Here is a 21,313-nt window from a genome sequence, read left to right on the forward strand (position 1 = left end):
CTCAGAGAAGGGAGTGCTATCACAGAGCCAAGCTGATGCCCAAGGTGGATGAGTAGCTTCTTGGTCAGGATACTGGGAAAAAATGAATTCTCTATTCGAAAAGTGCTATGGGATTTTTAATGTCCACATGAACAGGCAGATGGGGTTTCAGTTTTAAGACCTCATCCAAATGATGACATATCTAACAAAGCAGCGTTCCCACCTCACTACATTGGAGTGTCAGCCTAGACTGTGAGGTCAAAATCCTGATCATTGGTTGGGGTAACAGAGGCCTATTAGCACCTGCGCAGTTTCATCCAAGGAGAATCAGCGCCTTGGGACATCCTCCCGACGTGAAAGGCGCTACATAAATGTAATTTTGTTGTTATTATTATTATAAAAGCGATCCGCGAATCGACTAACAACCAAGTTCCTACTTACTGATAAATAAATCCTTGTGGAGTAAGGAAACTTGCCTGAGGTTTCTCCCTGCCTAGGAATTGAACAACAACAACTTGGATTTATATCGTGCCCTCCACGCTGGACAGTAACGGATCCCAGGGCCGAGCCAGGGGGAGGGGGAGGAAGGTGACCAAAGGCGCGGTCGAAAAGCAAGGTCTTCAGCAAAGACCTGAAAGTAGGAAGAGAGGAGGCGAGTCGAAGGGAGTGAGGAAGGGAGTTCCAGAACCTCGGGGCATAGTGGCTGAAGGCACGGCTGCTGAGGGTGGAGCGGAGGACTTGGGGGACAAGGAGGAGGCCAGACCCGGAGGAACGAAGGCAACGGCCACTGTTTTGAGGAGAGAGGAGGTTGGAGAGGTAAGGGTGTGCAGAGGAGTGGAGGGATTTGAAGACAAGGGTGAGGATCTTGAAGTCGATCCTCTCTGGGATAGGCAGCCAGTGCAGTTTGGCAAGGACTGGGATAATCGGAGAGCGGAGTTTGGTGCGGGTGAGAATGCGGGCGGCAAGAGTTTTGAATAATCTGGATTTTATGGATAGTAGTGAACCTAGGTCTTCTCGCTTGCGAGGCGAATGCTCCAACCAATACACTACAGGACTCCACGCAAAGTTCTACACAGAGCGGCACACATGGTGAACCTGTTCACAATATCATCAAAGCAATATAGTAGTTTTTGATCAAACTGAATAGCATCAGCATTTTTACATTTGTTCCACAGATTTGAATATAAAAAAGCTGAACAAATACGTGGAGCAAGGGAAAAAATGTTTTTAAACAAGTGGACAAAAAAAACTTTACCTTAAAAATGAAATTGTTCAAAATATCTCAACGCTGAAAGGGAATTAAAGCTCTCGGTTTTAACTCATCTACATTGTGGAGCATGTTGAAAGAAAAATGGTGGAAATTGAAAATAAGATGGTAGAGATACCGCAGAAAATCATGAACGGGAAGGTCTTCTTTTGCAAAGAACTGGGTATTGAAAGAAAGAAACAGCTTTGATGGAACTGACAATGATTTGAATCCAATATACTCCACAATCCTCCTGTGAGTGGCCCTCACAGCACCATCAAACAAGACCTTATGTTTAAACCAGAAGTGCATTGTCTGACTGGAGCAGTTGCGGAGGCTGCACTCATTGTTTGAGGTGCATATGTGTGTCCATATGGAGAGCGCTGTGCCCTCAGAGGCTGCAGCTGTAGTCTTTCCCTGTGACACCTGTGGGCCACAATAGAGCAGTGGGTGAGGTGGGGGAGGAGGCAGAGTTACAGATGATATCCTTCAAAGCAGGAAGTGATCCCAGATAAACAATGCAGTGCTGAACAGCACAGCAACAAAGCTGCATTGCTGGAGTGGAGCCTCTTATTACAGAAAAAGAAACAAAGCAACACACGGACATTGATTCCGAAACGATTAATGGTTTTGATACTGATTTAGGGCTGTGAAATCTTTAGAAATTTTCTGTCGTGCTTAGAGGAATAGATAGCGTTCTTCACCTGATGCAGTCTAATTGATGTTAGTATTGAAAAATATAGCTTTCCCTTGCTGCTCTGTTATGATGTGTCTTTAACTGGGTTTTAGCATGATCTCTTGCTCAATAGGTGCTTAAATCAGGTGGCTGCTTCAGACACTGTTAAGGGTCTTTGCTCCAAATATGAAGTCATATTATATTTCAGACTTCAGTGCTCCCCCAACCCCCACAAATCTTTTGAATAATTCAATTTAAATGTTCGGAAATAATAGAAGTCTGAACGCTCCTGACTCAGACAATGATATAAATTTATCAGAGACCAAGGGCCGGATTTCCATCTTTAAAACGGGAGGAAAGAATAATGATTATTAATAATAGTAATAATTATAATAATAATCTTGCTTTTTTTAATATCCCATGTCTGAGATAGAAGGAGGTTGGTAATCGATCCGATGGATGAACCTGAAAGATGTGCTCTGTTATTGGACTTTCCTGGCTGGCATTCACTGACAAATTACACAGTCACTACACTCGACAGTGTATCCTGTGAAGCGCTTTGAGATGTTTTCTTGACATGAAAGGCATTACATTAAATGTAGGATTATTATAAATCAAACCATGGGGTCAAATTTGCGGTATTTCTTAACTTTTCTAAGGAACATTTTATGGAATACCAGCAGGTGGGTAAGAGCTTTGGTTCTGGCACCACCATTTTCTGGACTCTGATGTGAATAATTTTACAGTGTAAATTGCAGGCGCTACATCAAGCTCTAGGTTCCATGTTTTGTTTAGTTTTGCTTTCCCAAGATTGATCTATCAAGGAAGCCTGAAAGTCTAGGCCAAAAGAATGTACTTTTACCAATTGGCCCGGAAGCTTTAATCTTAACCCACATGATGACTACAGGATGCATCTTAGCATTATGTGAGCATGGATTTCAGCCTTCTAGGGATAATAATAATAATAATAATAATAATAATAATCCTTGCATTTGATATAGCGCTTTTCACGTCGGGAGGACGTCCCAAAGTGCTTCACAGAACACACTGTAAAGTGAATTGACTGTATATTTGTGGGCGAACGCGGCAGCCAATTGCGCACAGCAAATTCCCACAAACAGTCGTAGATTGAAAATGACCAATTTATTTTTGTTTTTGGAGGGATTATTATTAGGCGTGTGGAGTAAGGAAACTTGCCCAAGGTTTCGCCCTGCCTGGAATTGAACTCGATCTCTCGCTTGCACTGAGCTACAGGACTCCAGTAGAGTAGATAGGGAGAAACTATTTCCACTGACCGGTGGTTCAGTAAGCAGGGCACATAGAGTTAAGAACCAGGGGAGATAATAATAATAATAATCCTTGCATTTGATATAGCGCTTTTCACGTCGGGAGGACGTCCCAAAGCGCTTCACAGAACACACTGTAAAGTGAATTGACTGTATTTTTGTGGGCGAACGCGGCAGCCAATTGCGCACAGCAATGTCCCACAAACAGTCGTAGATTGAAAATGACCAATTTATTATTGTTTTTGGTTTTGGAGGGATAATTATTAGGCTCTGTGTGGAGTAAGGAAACTTGCCCAAGGTTTCGCCCTCTGCCTGGAATTGAACTCAGGTCTCTTGCTTGCAAAGCGAGTGCTCTAACCACTGAGCTACAGGACTACAGGACAAAATGAGTCATTTTGTTTTACACAGAGAGTTGTTATGGTCTGGAATGCACTGCCTGAAAGGCTGGTGGAAACAGATTCATTAACAACTTTCAAAAGGGAATTAGATAGGTACTTGAAGAGGAAACCTTTGCAGGGGTAACTTTGCAGCGGGGAGTTGGACTGATTGGGTAGCTCTTCCAAAGAGCTGGCACAGGCACGATGGGATGAATGGCCTACTTCTGGCTTGTAATATTCTATAATTCTATGATTCTAGCCAGACTGACCTTGAGGGAAGTAAAATTGCCTGAAAAGTAAACAGAAAAATGTAAGGTCGAAACTTTACGAAATAATATCACTCACCTCAGAGCGCAGTAAATGACAGCGCTAAGACCTGAGAGGAAAAGCCATTTACCCAGAGAGGGGTCATCTTCAGGTATTCCTTGAAGAATTCCTTAAATAAGTTATGGAATCCTTTAAGGAATACTGCAGGACTACCTAGCTTTTCCCTACCTAAACTGCAGTCTATCCAGAATGTCCTTTCACTCACTAGGCTCCACAAACCCATCACATCCATCCTCGCTCGTCTCCATTTGCTCCCCATCCCCCAGTGGAGCGAGCTCAAAATCCTCGTCCTCACCTTTACATCTCTTGTGGACTCCCACTCCGACCTCGGGTGCCAGGCTAGTATTGTTAAGTGCTTTGGGATGTCTTCCTGATGCGAAAGGCTTTGCATCAATGTAAATTTGTTTTGCATTGTATCATTCATTACATATAATAAAAACGGTCTTTGCATTTGATATATTGGCTTTCAGATCAGGAGTATGTCTCAACCTTTCACAGAATTTACTGTAAATTGTAGTGAGTGGGTATTTTGTAGGCGAACATAGGCGAACATACATATTTCATTACATACTGGTATACTTACGACTTCAGTAGTTAAACTTCAGCAATTCATGATATAAATGCAAGTTGTGTTGATAAATATGATGTACGTAACTGACATGACCTCACGCTTGCTATTTGCAACAACAAGATACAAATGTCAGTTAGGAAATTCCCTCTACAAAAACTAGCATTTTTAAACCCCAAGAGTTGCTGACATACTTTCTGTTCAAAGTTATTGGACCACAAGTGGTCTCTTTTTAACACCAAAGTTCCTTTTTTGGAAACGTGTCTCTATTGTAGCAGAATTGGCTGCCTGTTGCTCTGAAAAGATTTTCCTAGGGCCAGGCTGCCTCTTGTGTACTTAACGACTGAATCTTCAACTCAAGTAAATCAAACAATAAACATAGGAATAAACAACAAACATTGTGGTCAGAGGGAATATTTAACGTCTGACCATTTAGGCACGTTAGACCGTTAGAAAGTAATGGTAACTAATCTCTTAAGATCTGTCTCCTTTAAGCCTTATCTCTTCAATTTGGGATGCTTTGGGACGTCCCCCTGACGTGAAAGGCGCTCTATAAATGTAATTTTGTTGTTGTTGTTGTTCAATTGCTCTTTCAGCCATCTTTCCCCTTCTTCAGACTCCATCCAGCCCCCATCCTGCTCAGGCTCTTAGTCAGTTATGTGAAGACCTTTGAGATGTTTCATTGTTATAGGCAATGTATCAAATACAAGGATTATTATATTGTAAAGATCAAAAAATGAAGGCAAAGGATAAACTCAAAACGTTATAAAAATAAATAATAATTATTGTTTGATATAGCTCCTTACTACATCATTGAGATGTCTCAATGCACTGAACAGAATATACTGTAGTCCAAGGTAAACTTGTGTGTCAGCTTGACTCAGCCCTTGTCTCTGAATCAGAAGGTTAGTGGTTCATACGAAAAAGAGATATAGTCAATGCTGACTGTGTATTTTGTGGCCAAATGCAGCAGCCAATTTGAACATAGGAGTGCCCCACAAAGAGCCACGAAGTAAATGACCAATTTTGTTTTGGAGGATTGTTGGCCAAGACACTGGGATGCTTTGGGACGTCCTCCCAACGTGAAAGGCGCTCTATAAATGTGGGAGAAATTCCCTTCTGTTTTCAAATAGTGCCATGGGATCTTTAATGTTCACCTGGATAGGCAGTCAGAAACTTAGTTTAGCATTTCATCCATAGGACAGCACCTTCAACAACACAACACACCTCAAGCACTGCATTGGAGTGTCAGCATCGACTATATTATTATTATTATTATTATGGGTTCCAAGTCCCAAAATTGAGCTTGAACCCATAACCTTCTCACTCAGAAGCGAGAGTGCTACCAATTGAGACAGGCTGACACACATGTTTACCGTGTGCTACACAATTACAGAAATACGAAGAAGTTTTTTTTATTAAGAAATTGATGCTGCCAATCGCAGAAACAAAATTCACATTGAATTGTCTATGATAATCAAAATGTTATCAAAGCATTTGAAAATGCACAAATGCTGCAGGATTTTATGAGATGAATTAACAGGTAACAATAAAAAAAGTAGACCAAATATGCCTTGGGGTAATGGGGAAAAAACCACTGATATACTGTGACTGAATGATTGCAAAGCAGATTCATATATTCCATGAGGAAGAAAGTGTTTCCCCAGAGTATTAGCAGCCTGATAAGTGGGAAATATTCTCCTAAAAACAATCCTCCGCTACATTAAAGTAGTATGAAAGCAATGTTCTGACTGATATTCTTAATCAGTTTGCTGATATCAGTCTGTAAAGTGATTACTTCATCTCAATGTCAGCATCCCTCTTCATTTTTTCAATTGCATAAATTATTCTCACAGTGGTATCCGCAGCAATCCTGCATCTCTAGTAAATGTGCAGACCAAAATGTTAGGAGTCCTGTAGCTCAATGGTTAGAGTACTCGCTTGGCAAGCGAGAGACCTGGGTTCGGGTCCCGGCAGGGCATACCTTGGGCAAGTTTCCTCACTCCACACACCTAATAATAATCCCTCAAAACAAAAAAACAATAATAAATTGGTCACTTCAATGCATGACTGTTTGTGGAACACTGCTGTGCGCAATTGGCTGCCGCGTTTCACCCACAATTATGCAGTCAATTCACTTTACAGTATATTCTGTGAAGCGCTTTGAAACATCTAGAAGATATGAATAGTGCTATATCAAATGCAAGGATTATTTTTATTATTAAAGTACACGTCTGCCTATTTATGTGGATGTTAAAGCATTATTTAAAAAGTGGAGTCTCCCACAGTGTCCTGACTGACAGTCTCCTAGGTTAAAAAAAAATTGCTAATTTCTTTCAGGACTGTTTGTGGGATATTGCTGTGCTTGTTCGCCAACTAATAAACAGTCACAGAAAAACTCTTGAGATATTTTGACATAATAAGGAGCTATATCAAATGCAACAATTATTATTATTGAATGAAACAATGTCCTTCACGCCTCCACAGATGATTCATTTTCATCCCCCTCCAGTGTATCACTTTATCATATTATAAACATCTCCGTGGTTGACTGTTTCCACACATGGAAGGACCAGCAAGCCTTGGGTGCATCATTTGGAGTTACCGCCGGGAGTTTCCCTTGATGTGCCATCCAGGAAATAGTCTGCTGTTGAACAGCAGAGAGATTTTCATTTGTTACCAGAACTTCCTAGTGATCTTTCTCTAGGATCCACCATGCAAGTCTACAGCAACAGATCACACAACACAATAAACACAAGAGACATATCCTGTCCTTTTACCACCACCATCAACACACCCACCCTGGAGCACAGGATATTTGCCGACTCCATAAAGTCACTGCAAATGTCCTTGTTAGCCTGGTGACATTTACATACATACTGATGTGATAATATTGCTGAATATTATCCAGTTAGGCTGGACACAGTTGGTGGTACAGATTGTTTTTCTTATCAATCTGCTTTCCCTAATGTTGCACAAAATGCAATCCTCCACCATTCCTGTCTGAGTTTTAGTGCCTTGGGTATCTTTATGATGTGAAGGGCGCTATACAAGTGTAGTTTGTTGTTGTTGAGTTGTTGCCATCCAGAGCTCTCACTAGCCATCTGACCCTCTGAAGATCTTGTGACATTTTGTTGAATCCAGAATTCAGTTCTCTTTTAGCCTAGCTGCCCTCCTTCAGAGGATCCTGCAATCATGTAGAACGTCATTCCAGAGCCATGTTTTCTGAATAACTACTCTATAAATCTGCGAGAAAAAGAGGTACAAATACAGATTTAGAATGCAGATAAAGCCAGAATGTCACCTATATTAATACCACAATAATATTACTTCTTCTGGGATGCTTTAATAATAATAGACGTCTTAAAGCGCTTCACAGAATATATTGTAAAGTGAATTGATTGTATATTTTGTGGGCGAAATGTGGCATCCAATTGCACACAGCAGTATTCCACAAATAGTCATGGATTGAGTGAACAAGTTATTATTTTATTAAAAAAATTGGGAAAGGATTATTACCCCCGGAAAGCAATCCACCAATCAACTAACAACCGGGTTCCTACTTAGTGCTGGGTAAACAGAGGCTTGTGGAGTAAGGAAACTTACCTAACATTTTGTCCTGTCCGGGAATCAAAAACTGGTCCTGCCGCTTGCGTGGCGAGCACTCTTACTAATACGCTAAAGGACTTTAATGCAGGAAATGTTATGATATATTGAATTTTTGTGGAATGATAGACATTCCAAAAACTTACTTTAGAGAAAAATAAGCATGATCTATTCTTTTGTACTTGGTCCTTGAGGTTGTATCAAAGATAACTACACTGCTGTTACAACACAATTTTAAAGTCATTTGTCTGTAATATTTTTTCAGCTGTTTCAGTGAATGTTGTTTATTTCCTTCGGTCATGTCTCCAGAGTTTTCTCTTCCTCCTCCATAGTCTTTCAATTCCACCTAATTTATACATTGGTAGTTATTCATGCTCCTGAGTGTACACTCCCACCCTCACTCCCACCCTCGCTCGCCTCCACTGGCTCCCCATCCCCCAGAAAATCGATTACAAGATCCTCATCCTCACCTACAAGGCCATTCACGGCTTTGCTCCCTCCTACCTCTCCGACCTACTATCCCCCTACTTACCTGCCCGTACCCTCCGTTCCTCTGGCTCCGGTCTGCTCCACATCCCCCGCCCCAACCGCCCTACCATCGGTGGCCGGGCCTTCAGCCTCTCACCCCCTTGGCTCTGGAACTCCATCCCCCAGTGCCTTCGCCGCCTCCTCCCTTTCCTCCTTCAAGGCCGGTCTCAAGACCTTTCTCTTTGACCGTGCCTTCAGCTCCCCTCTCGACTCTCTACCCCTCCTTGCTCCCTCCCTTCCCTCCCCTCACCCTGACCAGTTCCCCCCTGCTCGGGTCCTGACCCAACTGTACAGCGCCTTGGGACGTCCTCCTGACGTGAAAGGCGCTCTATAAATGGAATCTTGTTGTTGTTGTTGTTGTAACTAGAATAATGTCCAGAATGTTCAGTCACATGCAATGTTCTTCCATTTTGTGGGATCAGTTAAAATTACTACAGTACTGTATACACAATACAATTTACATTTGTATACTACCTCTCATGTCAGGAGGACGTCCCAAAGTACATTCACAGTGCTGGATACCTGACTTGGGGCTGGGAGCTGAATGTATGGAAATGGGAAAGAGGTACATTTTTAAACATGCCTTAAGAAAGGGGAGGAAGGGAACACCTCAGAAGGACTCCAGGATGGAGTTCCTGAGAGCGACGGCAGAATGGTTAAATGCACATTCGCCAATGGTGAGGCGGATTATTTATGTAGATAAGGTCTTAGCTTGTGCCAGCTATAACAGAGAAATATATCCCCCATACGAATAATTCTCTTGCATTTACATGATAATACATCCAATGCATGCATTTGAAATATACACTTACATAATTCAAAAGATGCTTAATTATAACCATTCCAGTGTGCGCCAATTTGTGTGAAAATCATTATTACAAGGTGTATTCACGTACCTTAGACTAATATTACACTTACTTTAACTGAAAGATTCTAACATATTTTTATTTGAGCTGGATAGAAATAGAGGAATTTGAGGTGAACAGAAATAAAGGAATAGGAATAAAGGAATAGGAAAAAAGAGGACAATACAGATTAAATACAGAAATTCCTGTCAAGTGTAGTGACTGTTTATGCAGGCAAATATGACAGGCATTTTGTGCGAAGCAAGTTCCCACAAACAGAGAGAAAAACCCTTCTGTTTTTGAATAGCGTGATGGGACAGTTAGTGTCTATCTAAAATATAGGTAGGCAGGACTTTGGGTTGATATCTGATCTGAAGGCTGGTACCTCTGGTAATTTAGGGTTTCCCAGTATTGTATTGGAGGACAGCACAAAGAACTCTCAACTGATCCCATCTTTAAATGCTCCAGATGTTACCCATGCAAAGAGCGCAAAACGGATGCAAGTTGTTGTTGTTGTCTTTACAAAGTGCTCTGAGATGTTATCCTACATTGAGGGTGCGAAATAAATTCAAGTTGTTGTTGTGTCAGCCGAGAGAAAATCCAGATGTGGAGCTTGAATCAAAATCTTCTGACCCAAAGGCAAGAGTGGCACCAACTGAACCAAACTAACAGTAGGTACTAATTAATTTGTTTTGGGATCTTTGGCAATTTAATATGGTTTAATGGGAAAAGTAACAGGATGCAAACAGATGTGATTTTATAATGGGTTTGACTATAAATAAATTGAACGGTTTGGCAATAATAAAATATGTAAAGGAATTGTTTTTTGGTCAGACTGTGTCAAATTCACGTGGAAACCCATTACCATGCTTAGTAATATCCAAAATAGACTGTGAGTTCCACATATATGTGTCACCTACACATGGAGATTTCCCTGTATCTGGAATGGAATGTGCTCTCTCTCTAGGGAGGGACTCACCTGCTTTTCTAATTCCGGAGAGTATTAGAATTGCGCGACCCTATCACCCCCATCCTCGCCCAACTCCACTGGCTTCCCATCACACACAGGATACACTTCAAGATCCTGGTCCTCACCTTCAAAACCCTTATGGTCTTGCTCCCCCACCCCCTACCACCCTGTTCAGCGGGCTCCGGCCTGCTTCATGTCCCCCGTCTTGCTCACCCCACTATCGGCGGGTGCGCCTTCCGCCACTCTGCACCCACCCTCTGTAACTCCATCCCCCAGTCCCTCCATCTCACCCCCTCCCTCGATACTTTCAAGACCCACCTGAAGGCACTCCTCTTCGACCGTGCTTTCGATCTCCCTGCTTGCCCCCCTGCCCTCCCCCCCTCCCCCACCCCAACCCTCAGCTAACTCTGTCTGTCCAGCGCCTTGGGACGTCCTCCCGATGTGAAAGGCACTATACAAATGTAATTTTGTTGTTGTTGTTGTTGTATTTAGCGCAGATTGGCGAGAGCAAGGCATGGGCACTCCAGAGTGTGTGTTGGGGTGCTGCTGGATTATAACAAGGTACAACTGAGTTGTTTGCCATTGAGAGCATTGTCTGGCAAGCTACCTGGTGCTTATGCAGTTAGGACTATGTTATACATTAGGAGTTTTACTTGTAGCGTAACATTTGCTGAGTGGAACAAATCCTTACTCTCAGTGACCCCTCTAAAGCTTGGCATGTTGTCATTAGCAATGGCCTGGAGTATTGCAGACCTGCTTGGCTCAGGAACTGAACTACTGAGATCGCCACAGAGGATTGAGTCAGTTCTGATATTCCATGCCAAGCACAGCACCTTTCGCAGCTCAGCTCCAAGGAGACCCCACTTACCCCCTCACACCCCAGGCACGTATGCCAACGCCATTCTATATATACAGCATCTGAGTGCCCAATTATTTGAAATTAACAGTGATGTTGTGGCAACGCTGTTAAAAATACATTTAGCATTAATCTAAGAGACAACTGCTTGACGAACCAGACCCCACACAGTCCACTTTCTTTTTGGTCTGATATCTGGGGTGAAAGGCCGAAATATATTCAGGATTACTCTGGCCTCTGAGTTAGAAGGTTGTGCGTTCAAGTCACTTTGGGACTTTGAACTCATATAGTCTAGACAGAAACTCCATTGCAGTGCTTGGGGGGTATGCTACATTATTGGAGGTGCCGTACTTGCGATAAGATGTTAAAGTGAGGTCCCATCTGCCTATTCACTTGGGCGCTAAATGATTCCAGGACATTATTCAAAAAGGGAAGGTAGTTTCTCCCGGTGGCGCGGCCTGGTGTCACGGCAGATCAAATCGGTCATCCCCTTCATGGCTATTTGTGGGGCATTACTGTGTACATTACTGTGTACTGTGCCGCCAGTTTCCTGTAAGAATACACGGTCACTCCACTCCACCCCACGGTAAACCTCCGTGAAAGCGCTCGCGAAGCTCTCCCCTCCCGCCCCCCCCCCGCCCGCCGCCCCCCCACCGTCCCCCCGCCCCGGTGCCGTGCTCCGCCACGGTCGAGCGCTGAAGCCCGGGCGCCGGGAGCCCCGCGCGGAGGTCCGGCGGCCGGCGGCACGCGCAGCAGGACCCGCCTTTTGGAAGCGATCGAAGGCGATCCTTTCCAGGGAAAGGAAGGAAAGGAAAGGAAAGGAAACCAACCGCGCGTGGGTGGTGGAAAATAAAAAAAAAGGAAGAAGCCCTCCCCCCCAACACCCCCCCCCCCACCCCACCACCCCCCCCAAAAAAAAAAACTTGCCCAGAGCGCGAGGGCAGGGGTTTGCTGCGCACGGTGGGATGCTCGGCTCTGGTGGCCTCTGGTTGCCTGGAGCGGGTCTGATTCGCTGCCGATGACATCAGTTGGCGATGTGAGTGAGTGAGTGAGTGAGGCGGCGGCGAGTCTCTCCTCTCTCTCTCTCTCTCTCTCTCCCTCCTCCCCGGGACCGGGACAGCGTCTGAGCTATAAAAGCGGCCGAGCCTCGCCCGCGGAGCTCACTCTCTCCCTCCCTCCTCCCTCCCCTGTCTGTGGCGAGTGTAGCGAGCAACGGGCGGAGAGGCTGAGGCTGAGGATGGCGACCGTGGACGCGGACCCCGAGGCTTCGTGCAGCAAACTCAGCCCCTCGCCATCACACGCCACCCACCGCTTCCTCGACAACAAGTTCTATCTGCTCGTGGTGATCGGGGAAATTGTTACGGACGATCATCTGAGATGTGCCATTTCAGATATAGAGCGAGGTAAGGGGTGAGGGGTGGGGGGTGGGGGGGACTTGCAGCCAATGCTACATTATTATTATTACCTATTATTGTTGGTATTATACGATGCTGATGTGCTGCCTCGGGGATAAACGCAGAGTGGGGGTGCGGGGGGGTTGGGGGTTGGGGGGTGGGGGGGGTTAGAGAGAGAGAGAGAAAAATCTGTGCAATAATGATGAGAGGTGCAATGAAAAGAGATACAGAGAGAGAGAAAAAAAAATCCGTGCAATAAATAAAGAGTGCAATAACGTGCCATGGAAAGAGATAGAGAGAGAGAAAAAAAATCTGTGCCATAATAAAGAGTGCAATGAAAGGGAGAGAGAGAGAGAGAGAGAGGAGGGGATGGGTGGGGGGGGGAAGAAGAGAGCCACATCTGAGTGATTTAGGGGCTCTCTGATGCTGCTGTTGGATTGGGAGCCCGCAGTGCACTTGCAATTTAGAGATAACCTTGGAAGAAACCTGTGAGAGGTGCAAGACAGCAGCGAGGGGTGTGGTGTGTGTGTGTATTTGTTTGTTTGTTTATTTATTTGTTGATAAGCTTCAGGTTCCTCGCATCCCCCTGATTTGACAGTGTGGATTTTTTTTTAAAACCACCAAAAAAATAAGTATAGCTTTGTAGCTGAGAGATATCACCCCCCAACTCCCCCACACACACACACACACACCACCACTCCCACTCCCTGCCTCTCCCAGTGTTAAATCGTCTGTGGTTCGGCTGCGGATCTAAAAGCCCCAATTGATGGCAATTCCGGACACTCCGGATCACTGGGTTATGGTGTTGGTTCTGACATGTGTTTGAGCAGGAGAGCGGCCAACAGTCCTGTGGGGCTGCAGAATATCTTCCGTTATTGATGCCGAAGCCCCTGTTGTCCCCAAACTTACGGAGAGGACAGGATTGCTGGAAAGAGTTAAATCCAATCGTTCGCTTTTATTTTCTTGTTGCAAAAAAAAACCCCCCACCACCTGTACAGCACAAAAATATTTTATATATATATATGTATATTTTTTGGTGGGAAGTGGGGGGTGAAATCAGCAATGAATCAGCATTGCCATATGGAACAATGAAAGCCCCCACCCCTCAGTTTGCAAGACACACATTGTCTGGTGGGAGGGAGGGAGGGGTTATTGTTTGCAATAGCTGGGGGACGTGTAGAAGACGTTAGCACTGGTTGTTGTCGGTGGTTACACAGTTAGAAATCTTACCCCCCCATTTTTTTTTGCAATCGTGTGTTTTTTTTTGCATTGATGCGTTCATTGTCTGAGCTGTGAGGGGTGGGGTGGGGGGGGGGGTGGGGGGGGAAGAGAGACGGAGAGAGATCCGCCAGTGCTGTGTGTGAATTGCACGACCCCCTTTTTAGCAAAGTAAAGGCGTTGTCCCTCGACTTGAGTTGATGGGTGTGGGGGGGGAAGAGAGAGAAACGCTCACTCCGATCGCAGTGCAAGCGCTTTAAAGCGCTTCTGAGCCTGGGGAGAGGAGAAGACGGAGGGGGGGGCGGGTTGGGGTAGAAACAAAAGCCCTGATGAGGGAGGGAGTGAGTGAGGAGCTGCACCTCTCTCTCTCTCTCTCCCCCTCAGTCACTCCCTCCCTCAGCCGCTCCTCATTCATTTGGCCGCCGGTGGGCGTGGCCCCGCGCGCTCTCCGCACTGCGGTCTCTACGGAAACTCCAGACGGACATCCAGACAAAGGGCGGGTCGGCGCGCTGCACTGCGCCTGCGCTGGCCCGCGGGGCCTTCTGGGAGCTGTAGTTCTTTTCTGTTGAGCCAGAACACAGACAAGACACAGACAGTGAGAGCATCACAGCCCTTAAAGCTATGCTGCTCCCCCCATCCCCCCCATCCCCTCCCCCCCCCCCACACACAGACTCCCCCCAATATCCTTTTTCTTTTTAAAAAGAACACAATAGATTTGAAATTGTTTCGTTCCAGATGAAGCGGCTGTACTCCTTAGTTTGAAATCCCTTATCGTGCGAGGGCGACGTCTTGCGTGCTGAATTTGGGTGGGGAGTCATTTTTTTTTATATAAAAGAAAAAGGCAGTTCGTTGCAGGATTTTTTTATTTTTTTTTATTTAAAAGCAAAATTCAAGCCGGGAAGACGAATTGAATTTTTTTCACGGGTGGCTTTTGTACTCGCACAGGATATCTGCCGTCAATTCAATTCTCTAAAACCTGTCTGGTACCCGCCTATGATTTGGATGAACTGGTACCATAGGAGCAAGGTCAATGTCACTGTAATGTGTAAATGTGGTACCTGGGAAAAAATTGTGATACGTTATCAAATCAAAAGAAAAAAGTGCATTGTGAATATGAATTCTTGTGATTTAATTCAACCCCCAGAGCTGCCAATATTAATTGGCGAGTACCTGTGGCTTTATCTTATTATACGGACCATATACTTGTAAATTTGTCAAAATTACACAAAGTAAATTACAACATCACCTTCATTACCCCTCCGTCTTTGAGTTCAACACAACAGTAGCAAATATGTTTTTAATAAACACTGCAGTATTTATTTTCTTTAGTTTCTTTGGTTCTATGCCTCCTGGTGTATCTGGATGGGTGGGGCAATTAGAACAGCATATTTCTCCATAGCCAGTCACCATTATTGTTGCTACTCCCTGCTCAGTCAATAGGGCTATGGCTGCGCAGAGGTTGAAATAAGTGTCTGGCTCTCTTCCCCCACCCTCTGCCAACAATTTAGATAAAAAGTTCCAATCGGTGACTTGACGGGAAACCTTTGTGGCTTGCAAGTGTCAAGGAGCAGTGTTCCTGAGACCAGAGAACAAGGCAGACATTTTGTTGTTATTAACTGTACAGTTAGTGCATAATAAGACATGTCGCCCATCAATCATGAGATGGAGCACATCGAGGCTGGGAAGCTATTGTAATTACATTAGGGAAAATGCACTGCATGAGGAACAGTTCTAAATGCCCTAGGGCAATTTTATTTATGATTTCTATATGAATTCCTGTTGCAGTATTAATATCACATTTTCATCACTGGTGTTCCTCTGTAACAGGAAGCAAGTATTATGAAAACAATTTTTAATTTTGAACCTATTGTTTTCATGTTGCCTCGATTGTTCACCACATATTAATAATAATAATAATAATCCTTGCATTTGATATAGCGCTTTTCACATCTTCTAGACGTCCCAAAGCGCTTCACAGAATATACTGTAAGGTGAATTGATTGTATATTTGTGGGCGAAACGTGGCAGCCAATTGCGCACAGCAGTGTCCCACAAACAGTCGTAGATTAAAATTGACCAATTTATTATTTTTTTTAAAGATCTCCCTCCTTGAAATAAATACTTTGGCGTTGCATTAATGTATAATGTATTGAACATATAGTACAATCTGCCTCTTCCTAGTTCTTTTTTATTTCCACAATCTCAGTTTAGTGTCCTCTCCCAGTCCTGCATTTATAATGGAAGCAGGCTCAAGTGAAGATGGCTGAAAGGACTACAGCAATTTCAAAATAAACACCATACGCAACATGTTGTTGGAACTGTGAATTAAATGATTGAGCAAAGAAAAGCCAAATAAAATTTCTATGAATTACAATGTTACATAAAATTGAATCATACTGGAGGCTTTTGTTTAAATAACCTGTGCATCTTTTGGTATTATGTGAGGTTGTCATTGGAATGCCAACCATTATTGATGTTTCTACGTTTTGAACATGCAATGGTTCAACAGGCTTAGGAATGTGGCACATGGATACATCAAGTGGCTTGTGTTTGGTATTTGTGTAGATGAAATGCAGCAACCAGTTTTGGGAAAGTGACTGAAGCCAACATTAGTTGGCCAGTGAACTGCTTCATGGTGTGAGCTAAGAAGGCATCAGCTTTGGGGGAGTAATGAGAGCCAACTGGGGTGGGCACATAAACAGAAAAGTCATAGAGATAACCTAATGGGTGCCAGCTTTGACTGCAAAGTACTTGCCTTTGGGTGACCCACCCTTTTCACTGCAGTAATTTGAATTAGGAATTGGAATGATGCCTAGTATCTGCCTGAACAGCTGCATGAAGCGCTTTGAGATGTCCTCCTGACATGAAAAGTGCTGTATAAATGTAAATTGTATTATATTGCTAAATCATTAATATACTTCTGCTACTGCTTAAATAGCTTTAAAAAAAGAACAAATGTGAGTGGTGAGTTTGACTTTAAAGTGTACCTTGGCTTAATGGTTTAGGTTTTATTGACTTATTACACAGTTTATTTGGCTCTTGCAGCTATCAAAACATCAATTGGAGGCAAGTTTAACTGTGACTTGACCACTCAGGGGCCCAATGGGCAGACATGAATATTTTTTCTGTATCCATGTCTGAATTGGAATGTCCTTCCTCCAAGAACATTCCTGGAAAACTGATGAGCACAAAAAGAAATTGGGCAGAAATAAAAAAAAATATTTAGCAGGCGTGTGACTATTTTAATAAGACAACATTCAGAACAACAATGATAAAACATTACATCTGAATAGCGCCTTTCACGTCAGGAGGACATCCTAAGGCGCTGGACAGTCAGGGATCTACAATTATTAATTATTAATCTATAATATCCTTCTGCAATTACTTGATTCTAATAAAGAAACTAATGCAAAGAGAATTTAATTTGGTTGCTGAATGCAGGCTGCTGTATTGTGTGAAAGGATTCTTCGTTGTATTCCACAAGGACAGATGTGTTGATCAGATTATTGACTTTCTCTTTCGTACCTGGCAGCCATATCTTAGCGGCTTGTGGCAGCAGGAGTCGACGTAATTTTTTCCTTATGGTCTATTGTTCAATGAGTCCAAGAGCTTTTAAATCTATAAAGTGCTGGGCATTCATTACAAATGAGGAGATTTCAATCCTAAAGCTATTTGGGGGACATTGCAGAGCACAAATTAGCTTCTGTGTTTGCCCACAAATGCACAGTCGTTATACTTACAGTATTACTGTGAAATGTTTTGAGGAATGTCAATGACATGATGAGGCACTACACCAAATGCAAGAATTATTATTAATCTATAATATCCTTGTATTTAGTAATGTGTCTTACAACATCGACCCATACTCTAGTTGAAGAAAAATAGAATTAAATGCTTTGAAGAGAGGAGCAATTACAATTGGTGAGGGAGATAATTTGATTTGTCTTCATGGTGTGGGATAGTGGCTAATAATGGTCATTAACTACTGAGCTACTGTGTCCATGAGAATAGCTTAATATGAGTCATCACTCATGGAGTTACTGACTGAGATTAGAAATCGGCTGAGACAATGGTTATATCATTGACTTGACCCTGTTTCAGCAATATATTGCTGAGTTGGTTGTGCCTCTTTCACTGGAATTAGTTGCTTTTGGAGAAAACATTTAGTAGATGTGCTTCAAAATCAAGTTGCTACATGGTATTTTAAAAAAAAATGTTTTGGTCAGCTGGGTGTCTGACACATACGGAAACCCATCACCATGCTTAAGAGTATCCAAACCAAACCGATATTTCCATGCATCCCAGCTACACGGAAAATCTCAGAGATAGATTTTTGGAATGGAATGCGCACTCTCTCCCTGGAAGTATGCATCCTGTTTACCTAATGCTGGAAAGTATTAGGTGCAGGTTAGTAAGGGCCAAGGATGGGGACCCCAGAGTGTGCGTTGGGATAACTGCTAGAGACTAACCAGCTAATAGCGCAGAGCTTGCCATTGATATTGTTGTCTGGCAAGCTTTCCCGCTGCTTGTTCAGCTCGGATCACCCTACCCTACTTAGGGCTTTGGCTTGCAGGGTTAACAGCAGCTGAGTGGGATGACTCCCTGCCCCCAGTGACTGGTCTGCCCTTCCAGATCCTGCTGATGAGTCAGGCTGGCTGTGCTGCCATAAGCAGTGCCCTGGAATACTGTGGAACCGCCTGACTCAGGAACCATGCTTCCAAGGGCTGGCTCGATTCCGACATTCCATCGCCAGGCATGTCACCTTGGAGCCAGTTCAGCTGCAATGGGTCCCGCTTACCCTCCCGCCCCAGGAGGGGTGGAGGGAGGTTTTTGTTTTGCATATTATAGTTGGTGGAGCGGTGTGACTTTATCGAAGATTGTATTCCTAGTTAGCAGCATTTCAAAAATGCCATTTACAATGGACTCTTAGTAACTGTCGAGAGGTATAATCCTGTGCCAATGCTTTTATTTCTAGGTATCCGCTCCTGGGACACAGACTTGATAGCCTGCAACCTGGACCAAGAACTCAAGCTCTTTGTATCACGTCATTCAGCTAGATTTTCAGCAGACGTTAGAGGTAAGGCTCCCCAAAATGCTATGAATTCTAATAATGTATGAGTTATTAGTTTTTTGTACTGTAAATAATTATCATATTTAATGTGGTGGTGACATTGCACAAAATAGCTCTCTTTCTACTTGCTAGTTCATTTAATGCAGTCACTAGTAAAGACACTATGTATAGCACTTTAGCACTATACATTGCCCAAATTGTTACATTAAGCTCTTATTCTAACATGCTTAAGTATGATTCAATTGTATGTTTGAGATGTACAGTGAATATGTGATGGTAATGAGATTAAATAAATTACCCTAGTGTCAGATCAGATCTCTTCCATCCTAATGAAGCTGTGAGTTGTATTGATATTTTACAGATCTGAGGTTCAGTTCCTATCAATTTAATATTTTTCTTATTCTCCCATTTTTCTCTGATCACACATTTTAATTTCAGCATCACACATTCCTTATTTAACAGTTACTGTAATACGTTGTTGCAGTTAGTTATTGTATGAGGCAGTTGGCGAATTATAAAAACAATGGAACTTATTTGATACCTTACGTAGGAGATGGCAATGTTTATGTCCGAAAGTGCCCTTCAAAAGAACACGTATTGCCTGTGATGGCACGTGGGGCTACCTGGCCCCAGGAATATTGGTCATAGCCATCCCATTGTCTGGCACTGGAACACATTATTCCAGTTTTGCCACTGCAATACATCACGCCAGATTACAAATTTATCATGTTTAAAATCTTCTGGAACATTTTAATGGAGCAAACAGAATACACGGCAGGTAAGAGTAAAATGCAGTGTGGCCGTCATGACCTAAACAGTTGCTGACCTTGGTGCTGATAGGTTAAGGGGTTTGGTTTTAACCAGTATTTTACATATTCTCACGGTCAGCAACCATGTGTCCTTTCCAGTCTCATTTTGTTCTATAATGTAACCTGTGAAATATCCTTTCAGTTTTACAGCATCTCTTGCGAAAAATAACCTGTTTTCTTAATGAATTAAACTGTTGTGAATCACACATTGGATAGTATTAGTGTTATTTACCTGAAACGGTCAATGAGTAAAACAAACCTGCATGGCTTTGTCTTTTGATCAGTTGGTTGCTTGACACTTGTGGAAACCCATCACCATGCTTACGAGAATCCAAACCAAACTGAGACTTCCATGCATCCCACCTATCCCTGGAAATCCCAGAGATATCTATTGAAATGGAATGGGCACTCTCTTCTTGAGGGATGCATCCTATTTACTTAATTCCAGAGAGTTAGGTGCAGGTTGGCAAGGGCCCAGGCTTGGGGACCCTAGAATGTGCATTGGAGTACTGCTGGAGTCTAACCAGCTAAAACGGCATAGCTTACCATTGAAAGCGCTGTTTGGCAAGCATTACCACTGCTTGTCCATCTAGGACCACGCTACCCATTAGGGTTTGACTTGCAGGGTTAACAGGATCTGAGTGGGAAGAGTTCTGGCCCTCAATGACTGGTCTGCTCTTCCAAGTCCTGCCAATGAACCAACTGGCTGTGCTGTCATCAGCAGTGGCCTGAAGTATTGTGGACCTACTTAGCTCAGGAACTAGACTAGTGAGATGGCCACAGAGGGTGGGCTTGATTTTGACTTTCCATTGACAAATGAGTCGCCTTGGAATCCGTCATCTCCTGCTTATCTGCCCACCCCCTTCCCAGAGGCTGGTCACTATTCGGTCATTCGCAATCAACAAGTATAAAAATTTGGACAAAAAAAATGTCCATTGTTACCAAGCCATATTAATATGTTTGAACACTCCTTTCAGTATGCAAAATATGGACTATGAAAGTTTTTGCATGAGTGGAATAAATACAACACACTATAAATTTACATTTATATAGCGCCCGTTATGTCAAGAGGATATTCCAAAGCATTTGATGCTGCTGCCTGAGCACCTGGGGAGGGGGGGAGAAGAGAAAGATGACTGAAAGCCTAGTCGAAGAGAGAGGAATTGAGATAGACCTTGAACAAAGGGAGGGAGGGGAAGAGTTGTAAGGACTCTCAGATGGAGTTCCAGAGAACTGGATGGATTGTCCCCACACACTTACTATATTACTATAGTATAGTACTATATTCTCTTAAAGGGCTGGTTGAATCTCAATCATCGAACTAGAACCAAAATTCAATTTTCCAAAGAAATTGGGACAATCTGTATTGATTTGGAATTGCAGTTTCACTTAACACTTCCTTAGTTTTTGCCACAGACAGTTCTTTAATATTTGGCATGGTTACAAAATGTGATTCATAGTTCTAAAACCATTAAAAATAAATCTGTCACCAATATCCTCACAAATGTAGTTTGACAATGGAATTAGTAGTGAACTCTTCTGTTACCCCATTATTGC

The 21,313-nt window shown here is 43.2% G+C and overlaps 1 protein-coding gene across 1 annotated transcript in view; it reads left to right on the plus strand.

Moving 5' to 3' along the window:
- The first annotated feature begins 12,446 nt into the window (after nucleotides 1-12,446).
- map1b (microtubule-associated protein 1B) overlaps nucleotides 12,447-21,313 on the plus strand; it is a 66,872-nt gene continuing 58,005 nt past the window's right edge. The window contains exons 1-2 of the mRNA XM_007899791.2: nucleotides 12,447-12,667; nucleotides 18,852-18,953. Coding sequence (XP_007897982.1) covers nucleotides 12,502-12,667; nucleotides 18,852-18,953 — 268 coding nt within the window. The 5' untranslated portion in view covers nucleotides 12,447-12,501. The remainder of the gene's footprint in view (nucleotides 12,668-18,851; nucleotides 18,954-21,313) is intronic.

This window comes from Callorhinchus milii, unplaced genomic scaffold, assembly GCF_018977255.1.
Source record: "Callorhinchus milii isolate IMCB2004 unplaced genomic scaffold, IMCB_Cmil_1.0 Scaffold1, whole genome shotgun sequence".
Classification (NCBI taxonomy): domain Eukaryota; kingdom Metazoa; phylum Chordata; class Chondrichthyes; order Chimaeriformes; family Callorhinchidae; genus Callorhinchus; species Callorhinchus milii.